The 11,214-nt window shown below is 38.9% G+C and overlaps 1 protein-coding gene across 1 annotated transcript; it reads right to left on the bottom strand.

Annotated features, from left to right (window-relative positions):
• Positions 1 to 2,997: 2,997 nt before the first annotated feature.
• LOC111625206 (zinc finger protein Noc-like) lies at positions 2,998 to 9,753 on the bottom strand. Its single transcript, XM_023368290.1, has 2 exons — positions 9,392 to 9,753; positions 2,998 to 5,254 (listed from the first exon to the last, which is right to left on the bottom strand). The coding sequence occupies exons 1-2, from the start codon at positions 9,455 to 9,457 to the stop codon at positions 3,839 to 3,841; spliced, it is 1,482 nt and encodes a 493-aa protein (XP_023224058.1). The 5' UTR covers positions 9,458 to 9,753; the 3' UTR covers positions 2,998 to 3,838.
• Between the last annotated feature and the right edge of the window lie 1,461 nt (positions 9,754 to 11,214).

The following is an 11,214-nucleotide window of genomic DNA, read 5'->3' as shown; positions in this document are numbered from 1 at the left end:
AACTATCAAATAATTTTACAGTAAACACTGTTTCCTGATAGTTAAGTCTCATATTTAAGACTCTTATTAAAATAATTGTAATATTTAGCCTTTTAAATAAGGCTCGAAGATAACGAGAAGGCAAAATAATTATAAATTTAAGCCAAAAATTCGCTCTATCGAATTATTCCGTATCAGTAAGCAAAGCCTTTGACCGCCAGTTATTTAAAGGCTACAATCAAAAATCTTTTTTATAATTTAGCCTGTTTAAAAAGGCTTAAAACAAAAAACAAATTTATAAGTAAAATTTACTTTTATCGATTTTTAAATCTTCCTACAATACATTTCAATCTTAAAAACAGTCAAAAAATCGTTAAAATTATGTAAAAATGGGGATGAATTTTGAAAAGAGGAAAGTTTAATTGTGCAGAAAAGAAGAAGAATTCTTCATTGTTAAGGTGTATCAAATATTAATTTATGAATAATCGATATCGATGATTAATCAATGAATATAATCATCGATAAGAAGCTAAGAAAGTTTCTAAAGTGATAAAGAAGAGGAAGAGAAAGATGAGGGATTGATAGAGGCAGAGAGAGAGAGAAACCAATAAAAATATGTGTTAAATTAACTAATTTTTCTCTTTAAAAAATTCATTAAAATTATAAGTTTTAATTCTATAAAAAAAAATATTAAATAAATTTCACTTTCTCACTCCTGCTTTACTTCTCCTTTCGAAAGTGTCTGTCTATCTGTCACGCAATACCCGTAAACTTTGATTCGAATTTTATTTATTTATTTAAAAAAAATACTAAAATTCAAACCATATCAGAGCGTATGACCCGTACCAATTTGCACTCCCCCCTCCTGACCTGACTAATCGGTTCCTCTAATTGTGTGTTTCGCTCGACTGTGGCTCCATTTATCATTTCCGGTCTGTCGGATGTCGTTCGTCACGTGCAGATAGGAGACGGAAGTTGTCGCCGTCACGTGACTTCCGTCTGCTTAGCTTTTACCTTTCTGCTTGAAATTTGTATATATATATATATATATATTTTTTTTTTTGGGGAGGTGTTTGTGTGTGTGTGGAAATCGCTTTTGTCATCCCTGCCGTGTCTCGTATACTTGTGTATAGTACGCCTCTCCAAAGTTCACGTTTAGTAGAGAAAGATGGAATTACAATCCTTACACTTGTAATTAAGGGAAGAAAAGGTTTATATATAAAGGCCCTTAAAGCTTAAAGAAATATAACTTATTAGAAAACACTACACTTGTGTTTAAAGGATCTAAAATGTTGTATTACCTACTGGTTCCCACACTAAATTATAAAATTAAGGCTTATCTACTGAGCCTTAAATGAATAAAATATAATATAGTCAAGGCCCTATATCCGAATTTAAATATAATAAAAATTTATATACGAAGGCCCTATAAAAATATTCAAATTATTATAATTATCCATCGATCTAAAAGAGTTAAACAAATAAAAGAGAGAGATTTTAAATGTAAAAGGTCTACCTGTAAGACTTTAAAAGCATTTCAACTATTTAATTAAGTGTAATTTATCTTAAAATTAGGTAAAAGAAGGCCTCAAAACTTCGAAGAAAATTATTAGCTGTTTAATAAGGCTAATCCTACAGGCTAGATAAGGCTACAGGCTTTCCTACTCCTACAACAGATTTATTGAAGAGTAACAACCCTTTTAAACAGTAAGCAACAACGAAAAGGGGAGAAGAGAAAGAGAGAGAAAGAGTAACACTTAAAAAAAAAAAATGAGAGTCTCGATCCATTAAGCATAACATTTTAACTTAATCTTTGTTAGTAAGTAGCAAGATAATTCCACTTCTAGGAGAGAAAAATATTAATGATAATTTTCTCGACCGTGTCGCCCTTACAAACCGCCATTTTGAACTTCAGAAAGGGGGAGGGAATGGACCGAACACCCCAACAACATCTATTTAATTTGCTTTCACTCATCGCAAAGAAGCGCAGTGTGTATATTTGTCTGTAAGAGGAGAGGGAAGAGAAAGAGCAACTTCCAGCAAATTAGACCCAAAAGGGAACTAAATCACGTGTCTACTTTACTTCCCTTTCAACCCCAAAACACAAAAGTTAAAAAAAAAAGGACTTTCATTACAAGTAATGAAATTTTATTGCGATAATTAGAAGCAGGAGTGTATCAGAAGATAACTTTGCTTTAACAACGTTTGATAAAGAGTTTTGGGTGAGGCTAATATGGACTACCAGATAACACGTTTTAATCTAATCTCTTCTCCACAACGATTTCTCTTTTGTTTGGTATCCGCCCAAATGCGCTTCATTGGCTGGAGTATGGAGAAGGGGGGATCGTAAATTTAAAAGCTTGTTTGTCTGCCTGTTACGAAATAATAAATACCTTTTATATAATCTACGTCTATGTTAAAACTCTACTCATCCCTTTCCTGAATTCTAAACACCATACAGAAATACCTTACGTAACTACACCCCATATACAAAACTTTATCTGTGTACCTTGACTAAATCTTATGTTACTCAATTAACCTAGATTTACTACAAAGCAACTTTACCACCTAATTAACCTATTTTCTGAGGATAAAAAGGGAGGTTTTTTCGTGTATTCTCGAGTATTTTCTACACTATAGATCGTGAAGAAGCATACTTTAGCTAACCTCTAAAAATTAGTTGTATTTAGAGAGTGATTTCATATAGTTTAACAAAGCTTATCTTACCCCTATATACTACTAAGTGTACGATCCTATTTAAGCATCTTTTAACACTCCAGAAATTAGCATACATCATCAATTGCATCCACAGTGTCAGCAGAAAACATCATCCCTAATTGAAAACACTCTTCAAACACTAGAAAATCCACTGTATAAAGACACTGTAACGAAAAAAAGGGGTGTAGAAAGACTAGGAACCCCTTTAGAAGATGGAGAGGAGCACTATCCACACGAAACTAAACGCGTTAAGAGGAATGTAAACGTTTACAGAACATAATGACAACTGAAACAATATTCGATTTTTAAAATGGCAACGTTTATTTTAACAAAACATAATTTCTCATAGAAGCCTATATCTAGGAGGAAATACTAGATGAGAAACACGGTGAGGAAGAAAAAATCAGATTTTTCATTATCATAAACAGACATCCCCCACCACGAGTGCCATTCAAAACAGAGTTTTTACCTTTCCCGTATTGAATGACGCCACCATACCTTCACTTGATTGTCAAGAAGGAGACCGTTTGGCCCCTTCCAAAATTGGGTGGTTCTACAGATTAATATAAGACTAAGAATAAGATTTAAACTTACGCTAAAGTTTAAATTTTAATCTAGAAAAAGTTAATAGTTAAAAAAAAAATAGGGTAGAACTTAAGAAAAACAAAGAATGAATCTCGCCCCCCTCTTATGGGGGTATCACAGTTATTATTATTAATTTTTTTTTATTTATTTTTGAAGGTTCTATAAGCTAAAAGGAAGAAAATTTGATAGTTTATACGTTACTTTAACACGTTTCCACCCAATCTGGAGGGTCGACGGTCCATCCTGTGCTTCACCCAAAGGAAGAGGTTCATACACAAAAATCATTATTATTTTTTTATAAAGTACACCCGTGGTTGTCTTGAGTCGAAGAGGAGGAAAAAGGGTAAATTTTTGTGTATTGCCTTTTTTTTTTTATATCTGTCTAGATCGTCGATACATACACAAAAAACAAAATAAGTTCCTTATTTTACAGTTCACTATACAATACACGAAAGGAAGCAGTAAAGCAAGAAAGTGGAAGTTCTTTATGTACACAAGGCTTTGGTGTTTTTTTTTTGTGTTAAACTGAGCCGGACTTACGTCCTAGAAGGATCTATCAGGGATGCACAGGTGGTCCTAGCCTCTGTCCGTAGATGCTGTATGGTGAATAGTACATTCCGAGTCCAGGATGAGGTAAAGGTGGAAGCGGTGCACCCGGTAGGGTAGGTAGAGGTGGCTTGTAGGGATGATACCTACTGGCGGCCGATAGGCTCGAAACGGGGCTTAAACTTGTTGGATATGTCCTGCGAAGTCCAGCAGGACTGGTGAGCGAGGTGGCGGTGCTGTAATGCAAATGGCATGCCCCTAGGCCCACCGCTGAAGGCATACTTAAAGAAGGTGATATCAGCGACAACGATCCCTCCCCGGCTGATAAATTCGTATGGGTCCTCAGATGTTGTAGGAGTTCCTCCGAAGTGGTGAACCTCTTCCCACAATAGGTGTCTCCAACCATCCAGCTGCACACATTAGGCCTGGGTAGCATGGAGTGAGTGTAGAAATGAGAATTAAGTCCAGGTACGGCGGCACCCGATACAGCGGGTGAACCGGAACCTGCTAGGCCCGGTACTAGACCTGGGGTTAGTCCCGGTAACCCCGCTGCGGCCGCTACGGCTGCTGCACTCAACGGTGACGTCATTCTTTCGTGGGTGCATTGGGTGCATCCGCTCGGACACGTGGACAGTTGAGCGCTTTGCATGCTCAGTTGGCAATTAGTACAATAGGGATCTCTGCAAACAGGCACCAGTGTTGTACCTCCGCTGGCTGTCTTCACCCGTGCGTAACCAACGTAAGGTGAGAGCGCAGATCCCAGTGGATAATTACCCGGTTTTAATGTGCCATTCTGGCCCAAACCGGGTGGAAAACCGTGGCTACCATCTAGAGATATATGTCCTCCGACGGTGGCACAACCCGTGCAACTTGTTAAAGGGTTCAGTCCCGTTTTGTAAGCACCCAATGCCAGATGAGACATAGAAGATAAGCCATCTTTAACACTATCCGTTCTAGCCAGGTCCAAGCTGAGTGCCGCTGCTGAACCATACCCGAGACCACTCAAAGTGTTCTGACTAGCTGAAGTGACGTTGCTGAGCGGCATACTAGAATTTACAGAGCTGCTCGAAGTTGTTGTTGCCGTTTCCGATTTAACATTCGTACTTCCGGTATCAGAACCAGAGGGTGAGGCCTTACCACAAGAAGCATTACTTCCACCAGCGGGTGAACAACTTCCCGCTATGGGTGTACTCGTTTTGGACATGGGAGTCTTTTTATCGTTGCTGTCGCTATTGCTCTCATCTTTTTTGGAAGATTCGTAGGGTTTAAATGCTGGCTTATCGTCTGATGAGCCTTTGTCCTTATTCTTTTCGCCATCTTTACTCTTTTCCAGGGGTGGAATGATGGGTTTATTGTTCGGATTGTCCGCACCGATGTTGCTACAAGTCTGGGCTAGGAGGGCCAAAGGACTCTTCTTTGCATCCAGCTGGAAAGAAAAAAATTACAAAAGGTTACTCGGGGCAGCGACAAACAAATAAGAAAATATTCCAAAAATTAAGGTCATATCTCAAAAGGGGTGGTAAGAAGCTTCGTTAAGATTTTCCAACCTTTTTTTTTATAAGTAGGGTATTAAATTAGGGAGAGAAAAGTTCCAAGATTAACACACTAATCCTTACTCCTCCTGCAGCACGAATCACGACCTTTAACTGTCGATTTTTTGATACCAAATGGCACCAAACTATTTAGCACCCCCACATCTTCATATTAAACTCACTCGAAAATGGCCACAAGTGGTCCCGATCAGCAGTCCACTTAAGGAGACAATCACAGTTTGTTAATTATCCTATTCGCGAGGAAATGAATTAATTCCTCATTTCGTGGGGCCATTGAATACGCCCCATTAACAGCAACCATCGTTTAATTAACGCAATCCAGTTAAAAATGATAAGAGGGATAAATCTACATTCATCAACAGATTAACGTGAATTTAAAAGTTCATTCTAGGCCCCATCGGTTGAGGATATTTCGATTCGATTTAGAAGTGGGGGGAGGGTTGAAAGCGATAAGTCATACTCTTTTTGTCTGCTTGCGTATTTTTTATAGGCCTCTACGCTTTGGGGCCTCCTAGACGTATTCGCGAATATTCAAAAAAACGGGGGAGAGAATCGTAAATATGTCAATAGATAAGACAAAGTTTACCTTAAGCAAACAACCCCTCTACAGATTGTGTATAAGGTAGGCTAATAAAGCTTAATAAATGTCAGAAGGGTTTGTTTGACTGCAGCTACCACTACTACTACTTCACTGTTTGCATTACATCCTGTAAAATTCATATGATAGGGCGAGATTTGTTTAACTAGGTATATTTTTTCCTTAAAGAAACGATACATATAAGTTTTCATTAATAAAATCAATATAAACCCCTTAAAAATAGTCATTTATAAACGTCTAAACTCTTATAAATAATAGCGATTAAGACCTATTTAACGCAATCAAAATGCAAAATAAGATATATAAATGATGCCCGAGTATACCTAAAGGCCTTATATAGTGTTAGAAATAAAATAAATTCATTAAATCAGTTTATAATCCTGGAACATCCCAGAGTATACTTACTGAAATTGCTTTGATTTATAAACGTTTCCCCTCTCATAAAAAAATATTAATATTGCAACTACATTAATTCTGAGCCCATAGGTATGTCCCCCATAGGCTAAGCTAGAGATAATATATTTAAACTTATTCGAAAAAAAAAGAGGGAAGAGGAGGATGCACTTTTTCTGAGAGCTCCGCACTTAGATGGAAAAACCATTTTACAGATTTTCGTGACATGTGCCCATTTATCACGTAGCCGTCACGAAGGGATTACGTGAAACAAGCGCAATATTCTCTCCAAAAAATCGTTTGTTATCAGCTTAAGAGTGTTACGCTAGCAGTATAATGGAGTAGGCCCTCTATTCCAACTAAAGTACTTTCTTAGTAAGGGTCTAGAACTAGTAGAATTGCATTAACTTCTACCTAGCTCATACCTACAGGCATAAAAAAAAGAAAAAGAAAACGAGCATTCTAACACTTTAATACAGGAAAAAAACTAACTGAAAAGATTCTAAACGAGAATTTTCACATCTCAGAAAGGCCTTAAACACGATGAAAGATCCTTAAGCTTATAGATTAAACCTTATATTAAGTTTGGGTGTGGCAACGGACGGGATTATCTCTGTATAAAGACGAAAAGGGATGTAAGTCGTACAAATAAGACGATCACAGGCCTTGTATGAAAGAATTTAGGATGTAAAAAGCAAATTTATGTCACGAAAAAGGCCCCTAATTATATCTTTAAGATACCTTGTCTAAGGCGTTAACGAAGTGGTGACATTTTTACGATCCCCAAAACAAGCATTAAAGAAAGCGAGAATGAAAACAACACCTGTAATTTAATTCTACACGTTTTATATTATAAAAATAACCGTTAAATATATTTATAAAGGGCCTTATTTATTTTTAAAAAAATTCGTTAAAATTCATGAAGTTCTTGCGACTCTACGCGTTACGATAAAGATTGAAATCATCGAGTGGGCCCTTTAAAAACTTGAAGGGCATTTATATAATTTAATTCTATAACTTCAATTTATAAAAATGACTTTCGTATATTTTAAAAGGCCCTATTGTTTATAAAGTTGTCTAAGTTTATGAGATGTTTATAACGTCAACTACAGATTTAAACAATCAAGTGGGCCCTTTTAAATAATGTAAGGGCTCTTCTATTGTAACTTAATTATCTATAATTTAATTCTATATAATTTAAATTATAAAAAAGATTATTTTAAATATATTTAAAGGCCTCCATTAATTTAAAACCTTAACTAAATTCACGAAAAACATAACTTGAGATGAGCGCTAGTATGAAATTCGAATCATCGAGTGGGCCCTTTAAAATCGAAGAGCGTAATTTAATCACGTGTAATTTAATTCTACACATTTTAAATTATAAAAATAACTGTTAAAAATATTCATAAAAGGCCTTAATTATTTAAAAAAAAGTTGTCTAAATTCACAAAGTAAACACAACTAGATACCAGCGTTACTACGTAGATTCAAGCCACAGATTAGGCCCTTTTTAAACAATCGAAAGGGCCTACACTTTTGTAAATTAATTCTAAACATGTTAAATTATAAAATGCATCAATTAAATATATTTTAAGAGGCCTCATAATTTAAAAAAATATCGCTTAAATTAACGAAATGTATGCTACTAAAGAAAGGATTTAAACCATCGAGTAGGCCCTTCTAAAAACCGGAAAATCATACTCCATTCGCTTGTCATATTTACCAAAATCGGTCACGACGTTATTCAAAAGTGAAAATCGGCCTATAGGCCTTCATAAAACCGGTCGAGGGGGCAGTAAAGGGCCGGTTTATTAAATCGGTCCACGAAGCTGTCAGGATAAGTGGACAGGTGTCGTGACTGTAGTAAACATCTCGTTAACCCTCTAATTAATCAAACGGACGTCAAGAGGAGCCGGGGGCCCCCTCCGTCACGGATCTATCATAAATATGTCGGGTGGTGACGTAATATTTTAGAGTTAGCACTTCTATAAATTAACTAGTTTTTTTTTTTCTTTTCTTTCTGAGGCAATCAAAACTGTCAAGTTGCATAGTTTATCNGTGTTAGCATTTCCCCCCCATAACTTATACTGTCACGTCACGCTCACGAATAACGCTCAGTAGAACAATTGAATGGGAAAAGTGCAATTCAATCGAAACGAACTGGCGTGACGCACTTAACAGGACATATATTCACCAACATGCAAAACGTTACTCAAGTTTTTTTTTTCTTTCTTTCTTTCCTTATTTTTTTAAGGGCCCTATAAATTGATTTTTGGGCCAGAAATTTCCCCCGACAGATGCTAACAATAGCTAATTAAAACGCAGCTGCACAATCGACTCGGCGGATCCTATTTTATCAGATTTACGGCCCGATGAGGTTAACGACTTTTTTTTTCCCCCTCCCCTCTTCCTCCTCCTCCTCTTCACCTCCTCCTCCCCCTAAATAATTTCGTTGGGGGGGGAGCCATAACGCGGGGTAGAAAAACTAAGTGTTAAGTTCTAAGAAGAGAAAAATATTTGTGAAGAAAGGACCATTTCGGCGCCATCCACTTTCTAAATTAGAGAGCGGTGCCGGATGAATAACTGACCAAAATTGTGGGCAGCGGCCACCACAAAGGAATCTCAGACACCCCGCAGCCCTTGCTTCAGACAAATTGTCGCCGGCGGAATAATGGAAGTAAACCATGGAAGCAACATGTGTGTGTGTGTGTGTGTGTGTGTGGGTGTTCCTTCTCGTCAGCCACTTCGCATAGGTGACTGTTGACAGTGTGTGTGTGGCACGTGCTCGATAGATTCACCAGAGCGTTCTTCAGACACCGACGGGGCCCATTCGGTTATCGTCTTCGAAAGGAAAAATCACGCCATGCAAAAGTTTCCACCGCTAGGTGGCGCTCCGGCACGTGGGGTGCCGCGCGGAGGAGTGAGAAATTAGCGATTTATACCGAACAGTTTGTCACACAATACCCGACGAATCGGTGTCATATATCAAAGTGGATAGAGGGGGGGGAGGACTTACCGTGGTAGGTAGAGGCGATAGGTACTCCGGACGTAGATATTGGTTGCTAGACGTCAACATGTTCATAACACACCCTAATAATCCTTAAAGTGAGAATGTCCGTCGTCGACGACGGGATCGTGCACACTGTCCACAGCTAGACAACCAAACCACACTGTTCAGCAGCTCCCGACTGAATGCTTCACAACAACCGATATACAGCACAGGGTCGTATCCGGGACGGACCAATAGGACACCACCTCCTTCGCAACGTCTGAATCGTCTATTGGTGGCCGGGCGTCACGTGCTTATCCGGTCGTTAATTTGGACGAGGTTGTCAGTGACGATCCTGTCCAATGAGATGATGGGATGTACTAATGACTTGGCAAGCCGCCAGCCGTCATGGTTTACAGCGCCATCTATCACACACCTGTCACAAGTGCCAATCAAGGTTGATTTATGTCAGCTTTTGTTGTCAGAGCCTGCGTAGCCACCGCACCCCCTTAGATGAATAATACTTCAAATTGAGTGAAGTAGGAAATACAACTTAGCGCATCACGCCACCCGTGATGCTAGGGTTGCGCCTCGGTAAGTGGGGTACCTCCGGGTAGGGTTCAACCTCCCCCCCTCCTTAACCTCCTACGAATCCCTTAAAATAATATCGGGAATTTAGAGTTTATTTTTTTCCCCGGGAATTTCGGGATGTGTCGCGAAGGTGACTTTTATTAAAAGTTGGGCTGCGTACTTGCGCGCGCCAGTCCGAGTGCGTTCGCGTAGTGCCATCTGGTAGGAGGAAGTGGAGTGAATTTCGGAATTTTTTGATCTCATCCCCGGCGCGGTTCGGTCGTAAGTGAGGTGTAACGGGAGGGATACGCTGCAATGGTAAAACGAGGGGGCGATATGGATCAAATGTATGTTATATGGGGCAAGGGATCAAAGAAAATGGCGTAATGAGCAGGATCGGCCATATGTCATACGGGAAGAGGAGAGATAAACATAAGGGAAAAACAGGGTCGGGGAGAGATGCCATAAGGGGGATAAGAATCGGACATATGTCATATGGAGAAAGAAAGAGAAAGGGGGGGAAGAAGGATGGAGATCCGACAGCGATTGTTGAAAAATGGCATCTAGAGAAAGCACTCTTCAACGAAAGAACTGGAGCAATTACAGAATAAGTTTCGCACGGTTCCTTTAACAAAGCCCTCTTAAAAGCAACGAATCTTTGCGGTCATCGGTTCTAACAGAGGACTAAAGCCTTCCATTTGAGAAGAAGGGGAGGAGCGTATCCCCCGGGGGACCATCATTACACGTGTTGTTAGTTGCGACAGAATATGCTCCCGACACCCCTACCGAGTCGGACAGGATCAAAGAGAAGTAGCGTCAACAGAGGTCGGCGCTTATCAATCACAGACGATGATTGGAGACAAGACTAGTGACATCTCTATGCCGACACTCGGAACAATAGATAGATGTCCCCCGAGGCGACAGGTGAGGGGTCCGTCTGTCATTTCCCCTCCTACCCCAACTCGGGGACAGTTGTTAAGTTTATTGTCGTCTCCACCTCCGTCGGCTTCTTCACAGACCCAATTTTTTTATTCCCCCATTGCCCATTCTTTCTTTACTTTTCTAGGTATCCGTTTACATCGTTGAAGGTCTGTAACCTCGCGGTAACGAAACGTGACGTCACATTCAAGTATAAACTTTGCAACACAAGGGAATTAATAAATAAGAATACTTGGGAATCCAAGCGATTTATTATCTTTCACGTGTTATATTTTAAACACGTAAAAACACCGGAAACAAGCTTTAATTTACAAGATCAATCAACGGGTAACTCGTTTAAT

Source organism: Centruroides sculpturatus, unplaced genomic scaffold, assembly GCF_000671375.1.
Source record: "Centruroides sculpturatus isolate CEXI.00-Female unplaced genomic scaffold, Cexi_2.0 scaffold456, whole genome shotgun sequence".
Taxonomy (NCBI): domain Eukaryota; kingdom Metazoa; phylum Arthropoda; class Arachnida; order Scorpiones; family Buthidae; genus Centruroides; species Centruroides sculpturatus.
This window is presented reverse-complemented; position numbering and strand designations above follow the sequence as displayed.

What these genes read in the sequence shown, in the direction of transcription:
- LOC111625206 (XM_023368290.1), bottom strand. Translation starts at nt 9,457, where the DNA reads ATGAACATGTTGACGTCTAGCAACCAATATCTACGTCCGGAGTACCTA. An exon ending in TATCGCCTCTACCTACCACG is followed by an intron (nt 5,255 to 9,391) that starts GTAAGTCCTCCC and finishes TTTTCTTTCCAG; the next exon opens with CTGGATGCAAAGAAGAGTCC.